Source organism: Melanostigma gelatinosum (assembly GCF_949748355.1).
Source record: "Melanostigma gelatinosum genome assembly, chromosome: 4".
NCBI lineage: Eukaryota > Metazoa > Chordata > Actinopteri > Perciformes > Zoarcidae > Melanostigma > Melanostigma gelatinosum.
Window position 1 is genome coordinate 10,175,804 of NC_136637.1, and position 22,983 is coordinate 10,198,786.

Sequence of the window (22,983 nt, forward strand, 5' to 3'; positions counted from 1 at the left end):
ATAAATATATTTATAGGACCATTCGAATTTAGGACATGAACAATTGACCGAAAATAATTTACAACACTTTGAATAGTGCAAAAAAAAAAAAACCCACACACACAAATGCTGCCCGCATCATTGAGCTTCTTGCATCCAGGACAGTGGACGTGTGTGCTGCCCCCTTGTGGTCGATCATAACAACTGACAGTACAGTATATGGCATGTTAACAAAAACCTCAGCTGGAAATAAGAATGACGATGAGATGAGATGGAGAACAGCTTCCACAACATGGGTGATGTTAAATCATGGAGATGCAGCGTGGATATGCGTGGTCGGGTTAGTTAAAAAAGGCTTATAAGAGGGGGGGGGGGGGGGGGGGGGAAGAGACAAAAAAAAAAAAGCATTCGGAGAAGCTGAACAGATAAAGTGAAGTGAATCTCAAAGAAAAGTAGTGTTCTTTCTCAAAAAGGAACATTTGAGAAATCGCCAAAGACATATGAAATGTGAAACCCATCACAAGCATTTTGAAATTGACAAAAAGGAAAAGATGACGACCTAAGAACCGTGTGGCGGGTAGTGCCCACCACCCCTGAGTGAAAACAGTTTAAAAAAGGTCTTAGCACCGTCAGATACCACACAATGCCAGCTTTGCCATTTTTCTTTTCAATCCGAACACAATGCCTCGGACTGTGACAGGCACAACACATTTTTTTAAAGTGCACTCGCTCGATTGAGCCGTTGCTTTCACTCAACTTCTTTTTTTTTTTTTTTCTTAAACAATTTCTTCCCCACGAAACATTAAGCCCCATATTTTTAAAAAACGACACAAAAGATAAATTACATTTTTTGCCATGCATAACAATTTGTTGCATATTGAAATTTCTCGTTTTGCTTGTTGAAATCTTGGACCTTACAGCAAAGGGTGGATGCAAAATCTCCTCTTCTGGAGCGAGAATGTGCACACACAGTATCAGTCAAGTGTCGGTATTGCAGACACATGCATGAACATCAGAAATACATCGTTTGTGCTACTTTAAATAACCTGAAAATTCTAGAATTGCCATTTGGTCTTCAAGAGGCCCGTCGAAGAGACAGAGAGGTTTGTACGTTTAAACACAACTTGGCCCGACTGACGGACAGCACAGTACAGATATTTAAGTCTACTCTTGAAGACCAACGCCGTAGAAAAGCGGCACACAAACATACCGATGCCTCTGAGACAACCTCCTCGTGTCCTGTTGGATTAAATATTTGTGCATTGATTATGCATTCATCTGCAGTTCAGGCTGCAGGGGACGACGATAACCTCTGATCATTAAATTGGTTTAAATCATGCCAAAGACGAGGAAAGTGACACTGCGATCGCCACTGATTGGAGAAAGGGAGAAAGGATGAGAGCATCAGGAGTGCATGGCGCCTCCACAGGACGATCTGCATTTGAGGTTTCAGTGATCAGCATTTCAAGACAGGAGCCAACACAACTGAAGGGACAGAGACGGATGCATCGTGCTGATCAATTGACAGGTAGGTAGAAAATCATCTTCAAAATCATCTCCGTGCACTCATGCAAAAGACTGTGGTGCACCTTTGGTTATGCATAGCGCAACGTCTCTGGTGTCGAGGCGCAATAAATAAGTACGACAGCAGGCCGGTGCTGATGTCGGTAGAGCCCTGTTCAGACTGCACGCACAGGAGTCTGTGTGAAGGATGATGTGGAACATAAGCTTCAGATGTGGAACAGTTTCTGTCAAGAAAAGCACCCGTCAACTTGGTTAAGCGTGGCACACTGCTGAAGTTAGAGCCGTTCGGCTTTTGGGTTTGAACTTCAGACGCGCTGCAACCGGGCAGTGTGTCTGTGCGCTTTTTGGCACGTCGTGGCATGTGTGCGTACGTCTACTGCACGAGGAGGCGGTGTAGCCCTTCGAGTTAACAGGTAGTCTCTGAAATTGCACAGGTCGGCCATTGTTCCTCTCGCCAGCAGCACAGCCTCGAGTACATTACATTTCTCCCGGCTGCGTTCTGCTGGATCAGGTCGAAATAATCCTCCAAGTCTCTCCCTCGGTGGCTGAGTGTTATGTGTCCTGGTACCTGTGAAGAGACGAGAGGGAACCAGTTGAGAGCTGCGTATCAAAAGCAAACTGAACACACCCAGCTATACCCAATGATTTCGTGACTGAGCAACAAGGCTCCGCCTGTTACAGGAATCTATCGGCCCCGAGAGAATAAAGCAAATTCCACAACAAAGCACACACACCAGATTAAAAAAAGGGGAATATCAATGTTAGATATGCTCTGCAAACATATCCAACATTACAACAGAATGGTTCCTAATTCTTTCGTCTCAATACTTCTTTAGAGATTAGTTTGTCACGGGCAACAAATAAAATATTGGAGAAAGAAGTCAGTCTTATGTTTTTCATGGTATTCTAGTAAATACACAACACTGACCACCAATAGAGGATTGTCTGGGCACAAAAAAAAGACGACTTTACTCAATTTGTCTTTAAAAACATTGTGTAGTTGTGAGGCAGAACTTGTGTGCTTCCATCTTTTTGGCCACCCTCTAAGGCTTGCTGTTATTCAGAGAAGGCCTCCTCACCCGCTCTGTAAAGGGAACTCAGACAGAGCTCCCAGCGAGGTCAGCTGCTCCTCCAGGGCCACGATGCGTAAACCGATGTAACCGGACGACAGCAGCAGCAGCACCACCCTGTAACCGACAAACACACACGAGTCACCTTTACTGCGTTTTTCCTACAGACGTATTCGCTGCGATAAAGTTCAATAATATTGGCTTATTGCAGATACATAGAGAACCAACAATAGCCAAACACTTTATTAGTATGGTCCTTTCAGACGGTATTAAAAAAGGATGTCACTCTTGCATATGACTTTACAGCACAGCCAATAAACACGAGAGTGTACAAACATCAAACGGGAGGCCGACTTATTTAAGCAGGCGGGAAAAGGGAGTCTTGGGCATAATTAATGGGTCCAAATGTAGTTTAAGGGACTGCTGTGTGTTGGTGTTCAGTAACTGGTTTGCAAAAACTAATTCAAAAGTTGTCAGGCTTGGATTCACTGGAATCCTACAAGATTACCTAGTTTGTTGCTGACGCAACAGGTTTCTTAGCCTTTCCTTTAAGGAGTGTGAGGAACAGATGAAAACGATCGCGAAGGACGATAAGGCATTGGATTAAAGGAAGAAGAGGGGAACTTGCTATACAGAGGAAGTGCTACTCACAGAATCAAGTAAATAAAGAGGAGAGTGTTGAGGGTGCTGGCCTCTCTCTGAACCAGCAGGGACTTGGCCTTTTCGGTCACATTCCAAACCCACGATCCACGTGAACCTGGAGAAGGAAATGCAGCATGAAGATCAACGTTCTCGTGTTGGCAGGTTGTAGCTTACATGTGTGTATAGGCACATTTTGTAGATTCAAACATAAACATCCTCCAACAAACACTTGTTAAACACACGTTTTATGGCAGAGCCTAAAAGGACAGTCAGGTCTACCAGACACTTCCACTGATTGGCTAGTTGATTTATCAAGAGTTTTCCAGGACTCAGCAAGAATCTAGTATTAAATTGCAGTGTGTGTGTGTGTGTGTGCATGTGTCTTACCCGATACTGACAGCTCCTCAAAGGATGAGCTATCACTCTGCTGCATGTGTAGGCTCCTGAAAGTCAGGTTATTCCCATCAGGCACTGCCTCTGAAGAGGAAAGAGAGAGAGGAGGGGGGGAAAAATGGAATCAGCGATAGGCGGCTATCAGACCTTGGACTTTGCACGTCAACGGGCTTGAACAGACATGACAATGAGAGATAACGGCACAGACAAAACAAACAAAAAACAAATGCTTTGAATCCAGCGGATGTACTTTCCAAAAGGATTGCAGACACTTCAATGCACCGTGGATTACTTGGAAATGTTTGGATGTTCTCCATCATACAAGAGGATTCTATGTACAGGTAACATTTTATTATTTAGGTCTGGCATGTACACATGATGTTGAGGCCTCTCACCTCTGTGTGGCCTGTGCAGAGGCTGGTCCTGTACAGATTGGGACTCGGAGCCATCGAAGTGGTAGAAGCTGTCGTCCAGACTGGACTGGCTGGAGGTCTGTTGAGATGAGCGAGAAACACGCATAACCACATTCAGTGCTAATAAAGGACAATATGTGATCAGAGAAAAATGTTGCATTTGCGTGCTATGAAGAGAACGTCGATACATTTTTTATTTTATTGTGAAAGGGTCTCTTACCACAAGTTTAATCTTATCAAAGCTGTTCTCAGCTGAGGAGAAGATGGGGCTGCTGTTTGTGCTGCCATCCTGTAACACAGAGAGAGGTTGCCATTGGATCTTTGAAAAGCAACTTTCATTTTGATAGTTTCATCATAATATAAATAAACTAAATGTTTAGAGCTATGCAACAAGGTTACAATAGCAGGGTTGCTGCCCTCTTCCCACTCTAAAGCTCTATACATTTCCACAACTACATCAGTGACTGAATATGAGCAAATGTACATTTTTAAACTACATGAACCAGTGCAGAACCTCTGAAGATCTACAAAGCAACTCACCTCTAGCTGAGGAGATACGGATCGCAGCAGCTGATAACATGACTCTCTGTTACGCAGCGACACAAACAGGAACTAAACAACGAGAGGGAGAATAAAAAAAGGAATATTAGTCATCTGAACCATCAAATACGCAGTCGTTGAATAGATTACAGGCATTGGACTTCGAACATCTCTACTTATTAATAGACTGTATGGCCATCAGAAGAAGGCGGTGTGGGGCAAAGGTGAGAAACTGACCTTGTCTCCCTCTGTGGTGCGAATGGACAAGGCGTTGGGTACTAATAAAGCCGTGTTCTGCTTCTTCACGATGTGGATGCAGGAAACTGGAATAACAACCTGGAAGAGCCCACACACACCAACAGAAAATGTGAGGAAAAGTGCAACAATGTGGGGAAATATCACAACAACAAAGGGAAGAGCGTCAGCCTACCTTAGTGTCCTTCAGCAGAACCGAGGAGTAGAAACAGGCATGGGTGTCGGTGATGTACAGTCGACCGTGGTAGGGCACTTCCTTCTGCAGGGCACAGATGTATGCTGGGAGAGGAGAGGAGACCACACACGCCTTTAGTTTGATGTGGTTCATTCATTCAGTTGTGCATTCTCTCTTTCCTTTGGGTTTACCTACCGTGTATCAAGTCTTCACTCGTAGGAATGTCTGGAAATAACTTGTGGAATGTCTTGTTGTGCTTTATGAAACTCTAAAAGAGAGAGACGGGGAAAAAAGAAAATGAAGCAGAAATCTTTCAACGACTGCACCGGTCCTAAAAGAACCACAAAAGTCCTGTACTTCCACCTGACAAGTGTAAACATCTATTTCTTCAAATGTGTACTTACACTTTGTGATCCGGTGCCTTCCGTCCTCTCAAAGCCTCGGGTGTTGTCGTCATCGAACGTCTGCGACCTGCGGAGACAACGATCACAGCCGTCAGTTTACGAGAGACGCTACACGACTCCCCGACACCTCAAGGTTTTTTGGCAGGGTCATATAAATATTTGATAATAAAATAATGTGATCTATGGTTAGTGTTGATGTTCCTCAAGCCAACATGAGGTGTGTTGAAGGTGGCTGGGTAGTTACACGGTCACAGAGGCAGCAGTGGGGATGAATACTAACAAATATCACAAATCTTTCTCAAACATGAACCATGTGAGGAGCCGCTCACAGTCATGAGTGTGTCACAGCTGAACACCAGTTGATCTTGTGATACGTGTTCAGAGTAGCCGTGTCTCCACTACGTCCAACTTGTGATTTACTGCATTTCTAGATTGAGAAATAGTATTCTACCCACATCCAATTCACTACTTATATTTCAGCGTCAAGATCTAAATCTTGACGCTGAAATATCCCATTCGATCTGAATGTCGATCTGTGTTGCTATGAAAGCGGTCCATGATTATCTGTAAAATGCTGAGTTTGGCCCCTCTGTGTGTGTGCTTCTTCAGGATTATATTCAACAGTTTTAACACATTTAAAGTTGTTTTTTTCTGGTATTTTGCATCATTCATTATCTTCCCGTCAGTCCTACCTGATGGCTTCTTGTCTGGTGAGGGTTTTGTGCTGTTGCTCGAGCACGGCAGCCTCCAAACTCAAGGCCTTCCTGGTCTCCGCCTTCCTGATGCTGCTGTTGCCTGGGCTGCTCCGGCTTTTCTTCACTTTGGCTGGCAGCCCGCCGCCACTGCTCTCTACCGGGTGGTTGCTGGATATGGAAAAGGCAGGTTGAGCCACATTCAAGACATTGTTTGACAGTCATTTTAAAGTGCACATACAATGAGCATGCAGAATTTCTCTTGCAAGGTTATTGCAAAACAGACCACGATTACTGGCAATTGCACTACAACGTGAAAAAACAACCCCACTGCCGAAAAATTCACCTCTGTAGAAACGTTCATTCAGAAAATAAGTCATTTCACAGCCAAGCTAAGAACTCAAACACAGATAGTAAATAAAAGACCTGAATGATGAGAACATATTAAACATGAAACCGGAGGAAGTCAGTGTGGGAAATCAACAACAGTCACCACCGGAAGAATAAATCTATAAATGACTCTTGTGCAAAGATGCCCGGCACAATTTCCTGCACAGTCATCATCTATCAGCAGAGTTAAACACTCTGAACTTCAACATCACGCATCAGGCTTTACCTTGTCTTGGGTTACTTATCAATCATTGTTTTCAGATCTTAATAGCTAAAAAACATTCCACTCTACTGAAATGAAAGGTTGTGTGATGACTGGACTGACATCCAGCAGACCTCGCGTTTATCTTTATGATGCGTTGGGAAAGTTTTATTGCTATGCTTTGCGTCAGTGCTCCGCTTGTGGCTGTGCAATTCAAACTCCTCGCAGCTTTACAAGCCGATCAAGGTAGACTCATGCTCTAAAAGTGACAAGTCGCTGCACATATACCATTTCAATAATAAACTGTGTTGTAAAAAGGAAGGTTGCCGGGTTTACTACAGCAGTGTGCTCTTAAAAAGACCATGGCCTGTCCTTGACCCGGAACAATCGAGCCAAAAATTCATTAAAAAGACCAACGAGCTGAAATCTTATGACACAAATACAATGCAGCTCAAATATGAGGCTACACAAGACGAAGGCCCATCTCAGCAAAAAACACTCAACTACTAAAGACAAACGACAACAAAGAACAGCTTACCTGGTGAATCGCTTTGATGAACGGAAACTCATGTACCTACCGACAGTCGGCATTTCCTTTTCTTACAGAAAGAAATGAACTCAAAACAATCGATTATCTCTAAGCTGTACCGACTGGCTTCACACCATCAAAGTGGAGACGTTAGAAAATAAAAGACGAAGATGACAAAAACACTTCTACAAAAAAGATCTTTGACAGTTCTCTTTAGGTTTTGAATGATCCAAGAGTAGATGTCCTCGTTAAGTCAAGACCTTTCGCCGCATCCTGCCAGAAAACCACCACTGCATTTCAGTGTGTGCTGGTAAGAGGAAGCCACGTTGTGTTAAGAATGGTGTGACACTCCATAGGCTGACGTCAAACTCAGCCACTCCCCCAGAGTTAGACAAGCATGAGTGTGTGTACACACACACACACACACACACACACGCACACGCACACGCACAGTCAGGCAACTCAAGCACTGACATGTTTAAGGAATTAAATATTCCACTGACAAGAAACATCAAACTCCTGTCATGTTGGGATTTGTTCTGGTGGGGCAAAGAAGGCTCAGGGACTTTTTAAAACCTGACAATACTTGTGAGGTGCTCAGACTGGCCCGATGTAGGAGTGGTGCATTATCCGTGTGCCCGAAGGCAATGAATGAAATAGCAAAGAGACGGCACAACCTCAAGTCTTCCCTACATGAGCGCCGGGGGATTAGAACAACTGGCAGCATATTGATAAAATACACATTACTCATGGTGCAGATAGGGTGTTGCTCTGCTGCTGCAAACAACTATTTATGCACAGCGTCACCTGAGTCACGGGAGGAGAGGTAAACATGAAATGATGGGCTACTCTGCAATAATAAGTCTTTACCGACCATCAAAGTGTGACCAGCAACACTTTCTCACATCAGTACAAAAAGAGCTTTCACCATTCAAGAGATGTTTCCCTGTGTAGTGGAATCTATTTACATCTTTAAGAGTGATTAAAGCTCAATAAGCCAGTCATTAACCACGCTAAATTAAAAGCCTTTGTGGGAGGCTAATTGTAGCTGTGTGTTTCTCTACTCCAGAGACTAAAGAGAGGGAAACAACTTTCTCAGGTATCCTTTATTCTAAAATATAAATACTTAACTAAATTTTGGGGCAAGTAAACTGCTAAAGTGTGTAGACGCTGGTGTTTGGATAAAGTCAACACACTGTGAGAACAACTTCATAAATCAGTGACCAGGTGTTGGTCTGTGAGCCAGTTCCACTAGGCAGGGGGTTAACGTGGCAGGGCAATATAGGCCGTATTTAAAGACTGTTGACTTTCTCAACTACTTCCTGTCTTTACTCAGGACTAACCAGAAGCATTAACACGGTCACCTTGAAGCCGCTTCCTGTAACACTCAGGCAGCCACCAGCACTCCTCGCTTCTTGCAGTAGGATGCGCTTAATAAAAACTAAGTGTTTGAAGGCCAAAGCAATCAAAAGGTTAACAGGTGTGTGACAAGAACCGTGGTATCGCTAAAAAGGTGATAACATGAGAAAACATTATGAAATGAATGATTTACTCTATAAAAGTGAGGTTTCTTAAGGACTGCTTCATGTTTACGAAGCAGGAGGCGGACTACCTGAAATGGGTTGGTAACAGCCAGACAAAAGGCCTTGACCTCTGACCAACTTCCTTGTCGGAGCACTACATCACACCACCTGATGCAATCAATGTCAGGCAAAGTTGCACTGCCACGCTTGACATTTCAAATGATATCAAATTATCAGCAGCAGCGGATTAAAAAGCGCGAGGTTACAGGAGCATATGAATCAGGACTCGCTTCAGAGTACAACTTGTCTCGCATGTTCTGTGAAGTACAGATTACTGACGAACACATAACACTTTGATACGTTTCTTTATCTGCATTTGCTCTGGTGTCAATTTAAACCATTAGACATGGCACTCTTTCACAGTCACAGTCTACTGGATTTACAGAGGATCACATGTTTCAGGTACAAAGGCTGTCGATCCCCAGTTTCTGTAAGACTCCATGACAGAAGTCCACAAAAAAAGTTTTAAAAATTGTTCTCACAGGCAGGTGAAAAAACAAAAATAGGGAGAAATGATAGCCAAAGATAGCCAAACAATAAGACTACATGTACTCAATTAGGGCTGGGCGGTATGACCAAAAATGCATATCACGGCATTTTGTAAGATTCTGGCGGTTTCGCGATATATATTTTTCACGTTAAAGCATTAATTAATTAACGCCGAAAGGAACCTGCCGGTCAACCGGCCAGCGAGCGGCGAACAGCCGTTTGTGTGGCGTGTCTTCCCTTCCGTCACTTCCTGTTTCCTTCACCTACATTCCCCTGGGTCCTAAGTCCCTCCATGTACAGCTTATTATCACCCTGTATGTACCAACGTACATTTATAACAAATACCACACGGTAATCAGCGTTCCATGTGTCTGACCAAAGTACCTTTTGTTGTTCAGTTGTTGCTGCCTGTTGAAGAGCGACAGAAGTTGGAGAGACAGCGAGATCCTTCTTGTGGCACTGGCACCTCTGCGTCACTCAGCGTCAGTCTGTGGCACGCAGCGTCACACAGCGTCCCTCTCTGTCACTCAGCGTCCCTCTCTGTCACTCAGCGTCCCTCTCTGTCACTCAGCGTCCCTCTCTGTCAGTTCAGCGGAAAGATTCAGCTGTGGCACGCGAGCATAGTTCGGCAATTGTCAAGAAGCTGCGGAGCTGAGGGGGCGGAGCCACATTTCCTGAGACATTTCCTGAGAACACCCGTTGTTACGACAGATCAACTTCCATAAATCAGTTTTATGATTTTAGTTGAGTCACAGGAGCCCCCTGTTCTCTGTATGCATCCTTAGAGTAAGTACGTTGTACTTTTTTGTTTCTCATTCATTTTATTTCAGTATGATTTTGCTGCTTATGCAACAAAATGGAACATAATACACTTTCCAAATTATTACTTTTATAGTCACTTACAACAATCGGCTAAAATAATGAAAATAAATCATCCGTTTTAGAATCATTTAAAAGTATATATTAAAATTAAGACATAAAATGTCCAATCCAAAAATACATGTTTGAAAATATCTTCACTCTTCCTCTGCTTATATGTATATGTATGTCAGTAGGACATATGTTAACTGTTAACAGTTTACAGCATACTTAAATAAATATAAATAAATACAAACACGATTCTTGTCACGCGTGTTTCTTGTCTTTTGCACATATCTCACACCGACGCCGCTCGTAGATGAAAAGCAATACGTGTTTTATTGATCCATTTCCTTCGTACAAGTCAGTCAATCAACTTCCTTTCTCCTAAAAGTATGCTGATTACTTCGACCTACTATACGTATCCACAGGTTATCCACGTAGATCGTTCCCTTTAACACGTTTTATAACACGATCCCAAACACGTATTGCTTTTCATCTACGAGCGGCGTCGGTGTGAGATATGTGCAAAAGACAAGAAACACGCGTGACAAGAATCGTGTTTGTATTTATTTATATTTATTTAAGTATGCTGTAAACTGTTAACAGTTAACATATGTCCTACTGACATACATATACATATAAGCAGAGGAAGAGTGAAGATATTTTCAAACATGTATTTTTGGATTGGACATTTTATGTCTTAATTTTAATATATACTTTTAAATGATTCTAAAACGGATGATTTATTTTCATTATTTTAGCCGATTGTTGTAAGTGACTATAAAAGTAATAATTTGGAAAGTGTATTATGTTCCATTTTGTTGCATAAGCAGCAAAATCATACTGAAATAAAATGAATGAGAAACAAAAAAGTACAACGTACTTACTCTAAGGATGCATACAGAGAACAGGGGGCTCCTGTGACTCAACTAAAATCATAAAACTGATTTATGGAAGTTGATCTGTCGTAACAACGGGTGTTCTCAGGAAATGTCTCAGGAAATGTGGCTCCGCCCCCTCAGCTCCGCAGCTTCTTGACAATTGCCGAACTATGCTCGCGTGCCACAGCTGAATCTTTCCGCTGAACTGACAGAGAGGGACGCTGAGTGACAGAGAGGGACGCTGAGTGACAGAGAGGGACGCTGAGTGACAGAGAGGGACGCTGTGTGACGCTGCGTGCCACAGACTGACGCGTGCCACAAGAAGGATCTCGGCCCTGCTGAGAAGTTGCCTCGGCTGTACACTCGGTATGACTGTATATGAAAAATTCATATCGTACGGGAAATTAAAACCGGTATACGGGCCTAGCCCTATACTCAATGTTGCTCAAGTCAGTCCTTCCTCATCCGAGACAAAATAATTAAAAAAAGGGGATTTGCTTTCTAGCCTTACCTTCCAAGATTCTCAGAGCAATGAAAGTTGACCACAGCGCCCTGTTGGTTCAACAAGCCTTTCCCTCTGTCCATGACCAACGGAGATCTCTCTGCACGCGCTCCCTCGATCTCTAAAAAGCTTCTAACCACCACCGGACAAGGCAGCCAAACGAGTACGCAGTTGTGTCTTTTGCACTTGGACCCCGAGCACCGACGGCTGAATCAAAAAGGGTGTAAAGGTCTGTTTTACTGCAACGCTTTAAAGCATCACAGAGCTCAACGTGAAGATGGTTCCGGAAACACGCAGCAGGACAGAAAACGAGAAGGAGAGGTGAAAAGTGTAAAAAGAAGAATAGACCGGGGTTCAAGCCTGAAACACCCTTCCAGTAGGGGGTAGATGATAGAAACACTGCCGGGTTATTCCCAACGACAACATTCAACAGCCTGTTCTCAATAACAACAGGGAGATGGCTTTTAAAGCAGCCATTGAAATGTTCATTACAATAGCCAGTTCATCCTCTTTGTGTACCATGCTAATGGCGCCAGAAGACACAGGAATATTTGTGCTTGACTCGAGGGGAAAATGGGAAGAAACGCTCAGAATACATAATGAAAATAGATTAGTAAAGTAGACTACGTACTGTAGGCTTAATGCAGCAGACTGTTTCATTCACAACCCTCGTCTGAGTGCTGTACCTGTGATAGGGCTGGGCGATAAATCGATTTAATCGATTAATTCGAATGTGTGCTTTAAGGCGATGTGTTTTATTGAAAATCGAGAAAATCGCCCCCACCCCTCCCCCCCGTTGGGTTCCCGTAGTAGAGTGCGCGCGCATTGTTTACAAACTAAAACAATGTCACCGCCGCCGCCGCCGCCACCTCACAACAACAACCCAGCATTTTGGAGACATTCACCAACTGTACTCCGCATGAGAAGAAGAGTGCCCGGTGGAAAGCCATCACGGATGCAGTCGCGATGTATATCGCAAAAGATATGGTGCCCATATACACCGTGGAAAAGCCGGGGTTTATTCACCTTCTCAAAGCTTTGGACCCCAGGTACGTGCTACCAAGCCGTAAACATTTTTCTGACGTTGCCTTGCCTCGGCTGTACAATAGTACACGCCAAAGGATCTCTGCGGAGCTGGAGGGGATGTCATTCTACTCCGCAACAACTGACCTGTGGTCCAGCAGGTTGACCCAGACACCGATCCACTTGACTGGTGGAAGCGTCACCAACTTAACTTTCCAAGGCTAAGTACTTTAGCAAAGAAATACCTCTCTGTGCCAGCTACAAGTGCCCCCTCTGAGAGGCTTTTCAGTGTGTGGGGGGGGGCATTGTTACATGCCACCGTGCATGCCTGAAGCCAGAGGTAGTAGACAGGCTTGTCTTCCTGGCAAAAAATATTTAGAAAAAACATGCACTACTGTTTAATACTGTTGGTTATGTTGTGAATGCACTTGATTTTGTTTACATGCACTTATTTACTGTGCAAAATATGTTATGTTGATGTTAGATCAGATGTTGCACTTTTGAAAATGTGAATGTTAAAGGGTCATATACATTTTATTTCATGCTGTGTTTGTATCAGTGTATTCAGTTAGAAAAGCTTACTGTAAAAAGTTACATTTGCACAGTTGTTTACAATGGAAGGCTACTATTTAATGCCATTTAATGTTATGTTTAATTTAATTTTATATTTAAATGATTCAGGCAAACAAAAGAGTGACCAAATACTTTTTGTATACTACAGGCACCTTTCTACAATGTTCAGGTTTTGTTTGCACTTTATTTTTATCAACCTACTTTGGAAAATCATCACAAAATAAAAGAAAAAAATGTTTTCAACAGCTTCTGTCATCTGCAAAAAATTTTGGGGGAAAAAAATCGATTTAAATCGTGAATCGGATTTTTTGTAAAAAAATCGGAGATTTTTTTTTTAGGCCATATCGCCCAGCCCTAACCTGTGACACCACATACTGGAGAGCCATGCAGAAAGATCAAGTACGACTGCACTGGGTGACGTCGGTCCATATTTAGCCAGCGAGCATCGCTCCTTAGCTCGCCTGCCAAGTTTTCACTGTACACCTCTTGGCGTTGATCTGCAGGAGGAATGCTGTGGGACAGCTGCGGTATAAATTAGGGGTGTGACGGATCACAAACCTCACTGCTCGGTTCGGATCACGGTTCAGGAGTCACGGTTCGGATAATTTTTCAGTCTCTCTACAGTCTTTTCCTTCTCATAGAGGTCTGGAACAGCTTCACACTGAAGTGGGTGTGTGAGTGGACTTCGACAAAATGTTCCCAAATTTGCGACTTAAATGACGCCGCGGCTTCTGACGTTCCTCCGCTCGCCATGACGTCACCATTAAATGCTTCTAAGCTGCTCCGTTCACGTGAACACACTACTGCTTTATATCTGTTCACTGACACTCTGCATTGATATTCGGGGACTTGTTACTTGAAAAGGAACAGCAGCAGTAGAACTTTACACACTATGATGATTACACTGTAAAAATAAAATGAAAAAAAATACTCTTGGGGTCCCTTTTTGGCTCGGACCACTTAGATAATTACTGAATACACTGAACAGATAATACATCTGCATCACAACGCTTCCTTCTTCGCTCAGCTCACTCCACTGCCTGTGTACATACCCATGAGAACTCTACGTTGCGATTGTCCCTCTCCGTTTTTATCTACGATACAGATAAGACATACACATTGCTTGTGAGGAGGTGCAAGGGCACGTCTCCTGATAGCCATGTTCATCTTTGCTCTAGAAAAAGCACTAATAGTGGAAATACTTAACTTAAGATACTGGATTGCACAAAATAAATTCATGCAAGGCTTACACTGGCCCTTTAGCGATATAAATTGACCTGCTTCTTCACCAGAGTCTCTGTGCTTTCTCGCCTCACAGGTTCCTGTGTATCCGGGTTAAACCTGGACCAGGTGTTGCCTCCTGTCGTGGTTGTGTCATACATTGAATGTGCTGTAATTACATTGAATGTGTTGTAATTCACTATCCTGTTCTACACGTGACATCATTGCACTTCTGTCCATCCTGGGAGAGGGATCCCTCCTCTATTGCTCTCCCACAGGTTTCTTCCTCTTTCCTCCCCGTTAAAGGGTTTTTTTGGAGAGTTTTTCCTGTTCCGATGTGAGGGTCCCGGGACAAGAGGATGTCAAATGTGTACATATTGTAAAGCCCTCTGAGGCAAATTTGTAATTTTGGGTTATACAAAAATAAATTGAATTGAATTGAATAAAAAAAAAAACAGTGCAGGAAACTCCTCTTTCCAATTAATGATGATATTTCATTCATCATCATTTAAAAAGTTAATAACCAGAAAGTTAGGCATATTAGTTGAAATTCACTGGAAACTAGCTCAACATTCCAGTCGACAGCATAACTCTCCTGGGAGTCACGGTGCTTCCGTTTGCAGTCCCGAGATGAGACATATGATCCCGGGAGTCCTGCTGCAGACGTCAGCTCTTCACTGAACTCGCCCGGAAGACAAAATCGCTTCTGTATAGAATGCTTGTATAGAATTCTTTCCAACAGGCAACATTACTGGTCTAACAACAGGAGCCTCCAGGCTCACACGCTATGATGACGGAGGTTACACTTCCACGTAATCTCTGTGAGATCACCTGAGACAGACTCAGATAGCATCAGAGCACCATCTCCTGGAGAGTTGTGGATCCTTTTTTGTCATGAGAACAGCCGATTCACCAATCAGCCAATCAAAACCAGCAGAGTCCAAAGCAAAACAGATTGTTGCAGCTGGGCTTTAATGCTCCAAATGAGACAGTAAAGATGTAAAAGTAAAAATTAAACTACGCAAACAGCATCTGAGAACCCTAATCTGTGATAATGTAGATTGTTTTCCATTTTTTACCGACTTTGAAACTAAGAAAACGTGCAAACATTTGAAAATGAATACGTTGGACGTATAAGTATGTGCGTAAGCTTCGACAGAGCAGCCAGAAAGGGAAGCAAGCTAGTGGTGATGGCGAAACAACACGCCATCTGTGGCGCCCTGCCAGACCTCAATCGGCAGGAGAACTGTGTGTTTGAACGTGGAACAGAGAGTGTCTGTGTACATGTGTTACAGAACAACTGTGTGCGAGTGGGAAGTCATGCGGCCTCATGCATGCAGCAGCTCCCTCCACTTCCTCAGTGCTAACTGGACGCAGGACAGAGAGGGTCTTTCTTCAAGGCGGCTCAAAATACTTTTCAACGACATCCATGCCGGATGGTGTGTTGTGCTGGCTAGAAATTGTTTAAAATAAGGTCACATGGACCTATCCAAAAACTACGACGTGCGCGAAAGCCACTGATTCTAAAGGAGTGTCTAAAACCTGGTTCAAGCCAGCGTAAGGCTGAAATACCATTGATCTCGGAAATTCAAAATATATCTTCAATGAAAGAAGTCTACAGCAGGTGATTTTACTCGCAGTGTTCCCACTGTGCAAAGGACTGGGCTTATCTTGAAATCATTACACTATGCATGTTATCCTGGTGACCAAAGCTGAGCCAAACACCAATCGTTTAGATAAGCTTGCATATAGGCTCATGTGACTGACTTATGGCAAATACTTGTGGTGGAATTCACCAGGCTACTGTGAGCCCCAAAAGGTGAAACGGCCAAGAAGAATACAGCCTTTTTCTTGGCTCTGTGACCAGGGCAGAGGAGTGGTCATTAGCACCAGCCCGACAAAGGCAGCACTTAACTTCAACCGTGACCGGCCAGCACGCACCCCTTCATTTAACGATAAACAGTTCTGCAGATGTGGTTTTTCAAACCTCTAACTTGAGCTCTTCCTCTGCGCCTGCAGCACATCTCATAATTTAGACCCACAGAAGTCTTCACTGCCCACAGCAGCAAGGGCTCTCTGTACGACGAGCATCTTCCCGGAGCAAACAGAGCGCCTGCATAGCGGCCCCACCCAGCCTATTCCAGGCTCCTCCAGCCAAGCAAGCTCTGTAGCAATAAGAGGCTTCCCTATTGAAACAAGGCTATTCATACATCGCCACTGTGTGCATGTCGAACCTGTATGCAGAGACGTGAAGACGAGCTAACAAGTAGGTGCTCGGTGTTAAAGCACGTGGTGTACTCATTTGTTCAAGTACATGGCTAGTCTGGCATTTTTTTTTTATCTTCATAGGGGAGATTTAAGTGCAAGAACAAACTGACTAGAATATATCGCGGCTGAAATGATCGGTAGATCATACATGGTCAGATGCTTGGCTCAATGAGGTCTGATAATGCCACAACATAGTCATATATGTGCATGTTGTGGAAACGGATAATCACCATACATACCATACTACAGACGCACCATAGCTTTGCTGATAAGCAGCAGGCCAGTTTGATTGGTGGGGCTCTTGTACTGGCTATCTATGGGGAGGGAAGCGAAAGGCAAAGCTCAGAGGCAGAAGAGCACCATCAGTGAGATGCAGGGAGCATTTATATAACACCATGTACCACCTGTGGTCGATTGATGGGAGCTAAAAATAGTTCATTCTGGGAAAACATATACTTGCTTGTCCCATGTGTGACAAGCGTGTGTGCGTTTCCTTGGGGGTAACACTAGGTGTGCAGGTTTAAATGAGTGCATGATTGAATGTGGTTGTCTGCTCGGCTCGTCTGCTCTGGATCTCAACAGGGCTGGATAATCCAGGACAAAAAGGTGATGACAATCTGACCCACAGGCCCGTGAACGAAGTCAGGACTCTTAAGCGAGGCGGCACAGACGAGATTAAGAACAGACCAGATCTGGACCAAGTTCCCCTTTCTGCCAGTCTACTATATGTGGTGCTGTTTATTTACGCTGCTAACCTGGATACAAACAACACTTTACAGCAATAACGTGGGACAATCATTGTATTCTTGTTAATGGACCAATAAGAAAAGAAACCCTAGCATTGTGTCTGTAACCACACCTCGCAGACAAGCCTCGCGTTAACATTCAAATAATGGCCATCTTCAATATGCATTTTACTCAGTTATTCAAGTCTGTCGTTAGGCATGTTCTACCATCGATGTCAGGCGATTGTGTCAGCGACACCTCGATCAGTTACCAATGTTAGCAGAGTCAACAGGACGTTAAGCGAATGCTAAAACAGTGCAGATGCTCCAATATTGGTGGTGTTCATGTAACGTTACACTTGTAATGCAGAGATGCTCGCAGCAGAACATATTTTAGAAATAAGGCTAACTTACAGAGTGTGTTTTAACTCAGAATCCAAGATGTACCATTGCTGTAGAGAGGATGTAACTTGACTGTGTCACTGCACCGTCAGCTAAAGAGAATTTAAATGCCAACACATCTTCGGCGAGGCGTGTGCTAACCTGCTAGCATGATCTACTAATTAACTAAAAGACGTTGCTAGTCTCTATTTACGTACGTTACTATAGTTCACATTTCTGTGTTAAATAAACACTTACATGAGGTAACACCATAGACTGTATATAAGAAGGGTAAAGCTATCAAATCGTATCAGTTGTTCTCATGAAATAAATGCTAACCGTTAGCATCCACCAAGTTGATGTTGCTCACCCGGCAGATAACGGTTCAGCCACATTCACTGCACTCACCTCTCTTTCATGAAGTGCTTGATTTTGACGATGGCCTTCTCGTCGATCTTCCTGAGGAAGGTTTTCAATCTCTCTCTCTTGTTTTCAAGCATTCTTCCCTCAGCCAGTGGTCGCCGGTTCGTGGTAGAGAAACGACGCTTCCACGCCAGACCTCCACAACGTTCTTGTTTGCCTTTTTTTCTTTTTTTTTCTCTCTCCTCCTCACTCCATCCACGGCTGATGAAGATACTGAGCCCCATATCGGACCAAGTCAGCCGTCCAATCAACGTAGCCGACGACTTGCGAAAAGTGGTCATGTCAGACCGGTTGTCCAATCAAAACGAGGTAGTTGGCTTTCACCGACCGCCCATTACCTTATATGGTAGTCATGTCGTCACCTTCTGAGATGTGAATGGAAGGGAACGTTGTTGTGTTTATAGGTTATTTTACATAATGATTTGGGCTGATATGAATTTCAACATGTGAACAACATATATATATATATATATATATATATGTATATACATGTTGTGTTTAATAGTATGGTTTAATTTTATGTGTCACATGACACTGCTTTATCCGTCAGAGAAAATAACTACTGGTACAGCAGGGTGGGGCTGCTTTACATACTGGTTTACATCTACAAACGTAAAGCTGAATTGTATCGTAAGAGGGTTAACCTATCATATGCTATATAATAATATGAATAATGACAGCGGAAAATAGCACACATGCTCATCTGAATAAGGTACAGGCCTACTGCTATTGTCAGTTATTTTTAATATTACATTTAATCTTTTAAACCTTGATATTCCTTTAAAAAAAGCAGTTGTAGAACAAGCACTGAACCCCGCATAAGCTGACAGCATCCATAAAGTTAAAAAGTGAAATCATCTCATGAATCATAATCAGCCCCAAAACTAGTGAGGCACAATCCTCTTTCTATGGAAGTGGTCAGTGACTCAGAAGGCAAGTCAATTGCTCAGTTGATGGCTTTTTTTCTAATGCATGATACACTCAAGCTTTGTGCAGAAAGCTTATGATGGGGCAAGCTCACCCCCCCCCCCCTCCCAAACTGCAGCAACAAATGGCAAAGTCACAAGCCGACTGTACAATCAGCTAAATACAGCTAAATCATCAGCTAAGTCACATTGTAGTCACACTGGTGACACATCTCTGTGTTACTTGTGACTACCTTATGGTTTTTTGTAAAATGTTATGTTGTGTTATAAAAATGTAATGTGCTCCAAAAGGGTGCTTTGTTAAAACACGATTTAATATCATAAGATGGTTTGCTCTTCCTTTTTACAGCAATTACTCAAAGTGTCCTTAAGCAAGGAGTGTGACGGTTTTCTGTTGCTGAACCTTGACCTCCATGTGAGGCGGACTCTATGAAAAATACAATGATATAACACAGACCGTTGCTGACATAGAAGGATATCCTGTTTTTGTAAATCTTACGGTTGAAATTCAGTTGAAGTTTACAAGTTTCTATATTGGCCAACAACATTTTACAACCTTGGCTATCAAGTTCCTCAAATGTGTGTACTGAATATTCATGATTTTTAACAGCAATATTTTAGGAATGACATTCTTTGGGAGATGGACTTTATTCGTCAATTTCAATAATTGTCCCAGACAAAGGTTTATGTTCATATATGTATAGTTTTGGATATTTATTGATATTTATTTGTACATAGTCGTTAAACGTTTATTCTTACATCTGTTCTGCTTGTTTTTTTTTTATATTTCTCTTGTTTATTTGTAAACTTGTGTATGTACGCTGAGACCAAAGTGAAAACCGGAGTCAAGTTCCATGTATGCGTACGCATAGTTGGCCAATAAAGCTGATTCTGATTCAATAAAGCTGATTCTGATTCAATAAAGCTGATTCTGAGAATTTGTCTTTACGTCAATGATACGTCACGTCATGACAAATCAGTGGGTTCTTGAAACACAGTTGACTCTGATTAAAACACAGCTGTCAGTATTTCCCTACTGTATTGATCACATGTAAAAAAAGATAACCAATCATTATCAGGCGGCTGTTATGACAAATGCGCACACATCCTAGCATTGAAAGCCCTTTTGTTCTGACCAGGCAGCCCAGGCGCCGCCACGCCACCAGCAACAGAAAAGGCAATGTATTATTTGCCACATGACACAGCAAACACACCATTCACCCGCCCACCCACTCACGCAGTCTGGCCTACACCAGTCAGCCCACGGTCTTCCCTTCCGTCTCCCCTGGCAGGAAACTAAGCAGATAGAGAGGAGGAAATCACGCTTCATAAGGACGTATGTGATGCAATACGTAGGTGTAGATGCAGCGTAGGCAATAACAGGTTTTTCGGTGTTGATTCATCAGTGAGAAAGCTGGCTGTATAATTGGACTAAGTGGTATACTACGCAAGGATCCAGGACTCACCAAAGCCCCATCGCATGTGTCAATTGGTTTGAGGTCCTTTAAACCGTGCACAATACCATGACCACGAGGCCTGTTTTGTAATGAAGACACTGTGTGTCAGTGAGATGTAATACTGACGCGAAAATCACATTCAGCTTAGTAGGCTGTCACTGCTGAATGCTAACTATATTTCCAAGTGTCAACCAGGCCCAAAACAAAACAAATAAGAAAATATAATAAAAGAAAAACGTTTATTCATCACTGCAAATGCTTATTGTCTTAAGAGACCACACATTTTGCCAATGTTAACACTCTGAGTCATGAATCCTGAATTATTCGCCCTTGATGTATTGTCAATATTTGTAAATGCCACACCATCTCTTCAGAGCCAATGAGCTGAGAGTCACATAAGAAGGGCGTATTTAAAATGTACTTCTGCAAACAGTAGAATTATCATTGCAGCTTTCATTTGATGGCTCTTTATTTCTTTTGTACTTCTCTTTAATACATAACCATTTCCAGAGTAAGGACGCTTTGGCAGGCTGTTGCTGTTATGAATCTTGGATGTTTGCATACATTTTCCAAAGACTTTTGTCTTTCAGTCATCTACAACATTTGCAAACAAAGCCTTTGCCTTAAATGAAGGTCCTATAGGATGATAGCTGAGTTCCAACAAACATATTTGTAATAGTGCTGCCAGTTACACATCTGGGAAACCATAGTCGGTCTGTCATCTCTGATGTTGCCAAACTCAGGCATCCGTTTGCTTCAGACAATATGGATAGAAGTTGCCGTGTAAGAAGAGAAAGTGAGATGTCCTTTGCTATGAGGATTATCTGTTGCAAAAGGAATGTTTTGTCAGTGAGATCCTTATTATCAGCTGCTGGTGTAAACACTGACCTTGGGAGGCTGACAACACCTTGGCCTGGAAAACGAGGCTATGACGCACACACAGCTGCAGCCACGCACGTTACAGCACAGGTGTGTAGGAATGCTTATGAAGCAGCAAAAAAAAGTACATCTTAGGCTGTGTCCCTATTGTACAATGATTTTTTTGTACATTTCTGTCTTAATATTAACACCATATATTTATCAAATAATATTTTCTATTTCCAAATAAATCCCAATATATGTCAGTATAATACATTGTTAATGTCTGAGAGAAATCAGCAGATGCAAACATGTATTAAAAACAGGAAAGCATCGTGTAGCTTGCATTGGAAATGTGATTATCATTCAAATAGGATAGATGCTTTTTTTTACTTTAGACATTCAAATTAACCAATTACTTGAGCATCTTTAACCTCTTTTGGTATACATACTATTGCACATTAACGCATCACATGGGACAATGTGTGACCAAAATTGAGAAGGCCAACAGACTATCAGCAGAACAGGATTGGATTTTGCGTTTTTTTGGGATTATTTAACAGCTATTCACAAGAAACAGACTGATAGTAAAACATCCTTCTGTCATTGTACGCTCAACATTAGGGTCATCTGATGAGTGGAAATCCCCTTACCAAGCTATTTAAGGCATTTATCTGTTTTATTCCAACTGTCTCAGGTTCAAGTTGTAAAGGAAATGTCTGTCTCATCATATAGTATACAGTACATGAGCACTATTACCATTATTTGTTGCTTGTAAATTAGGCATTTTGTTCCGAGTCAAGATACTCCATTGGTTCTGAGAGTTTATGAATAAGATATCTTGTGTTATCTATTATTGTGTCCGCACATTTCTGTACAGTAAGGTTGGCAACTGATCCTTAAAAACATGCCAGTGTAAGAAGCATTCAATTCCTACGTGAATTAAACATCTGTTTAGCGGCTGTAACTGTCATCTTTCGTATGTGTGGGCTGTCTGTGGGGTCAAAAAGGTCAGTGCGTCACCAAGGATTCACCCCAGCAACAGCCAATTTCATTCACTGAGGCCAGCGAAGGGGGAAGCACCTTTCTCCCTATCCAATGATATCATCTTACACTAACACTGGGACATTGTCTGTGGCCATCTCCAAGCGGCCCACTTTAGAAAGCATTTTTCAGATATGCGGGGCAATTTCACACTTCAGAGGGATGTTCACATATTCAGGGCCATGTATGTCTCGTGCCCAGACTGATATGGGGGATTAAAGTCTTAACCGTGTCATGTGTATGAAGAAACCTTTAGCTGATGTGTTTCTGTTTGTGTTCTCTATGCGTGAGCTGCCAGAAGCTGAGGTGTAACACATACAATCCTCATCTCAAAGCGGGTTGGGTTTCTACCCAGCAGGGTCTGGCTGGCCTCTTCCAGCTACTGTTACCGAGCTACTATCATCACTAATTCATCTGCGATCTTCACCCCAAAGCTCTGAGTGGCTATTTGGTTGTGTGGTTGGTCGGCTAAGCGGAGGGAAGGACAGAGTTTCTATCTTTGCCGGATGCAGTGCACCACCAGGGCTCCAAGAGGAGGACCATACCTAAGCTGGGGCCCG

The 22,983-nt window shown here is 42.8% G+C and overlaps 1 protein-coding gene across 2 annotated transcripts; it reads right to left on the reverse strand.

Moving 5' to 3' along the window:
* On the reverse strand, positions 1-18,264 carry LOC306776904 (GRAM domain-containing protein 2B). Of its 2 annotated transcripts, none has more exons than XM_079267797.1 (13): positions 18,124-18,264; positions 6,088-6,258; positions 5,396-5,462; positions 5,187-5,259; positions 4,992-5,095; positions 4,799-4,897; positions 4,562-4,633; positions 4,242-4,310; positions 4,004-4,100; positions 3,603-3,692; positions 3,225-3,330; positions 2,583-2,690; positions 1-2,071 (listed from the first exon to the last, which is right to left on the reverse strand). In XM_079267797.1, exons 1-13 carry the CDS (start codon positions 18,213-18,215, stop codon positions 2,056-2,058), a joined length of 1,164 nt encoding a protein of 387 aa, XP_079123923.1. In that variant the 5' UTR covers positions 18,216-18,264; the 3' UTR covers positions 1-2,055. The 2 variants fall into 2 exon arrangements, with proteins under 2 accessions (XP_079123923.1, XP_079123924.1); XM_079267798.1 differs by lacking the exon at positions 18,124-18,264 and adding an exon at positions 7,218-7,262.
* Between the last annotated feature and the right edge of the window lie 4,719 nt (positions 18,265-22,983).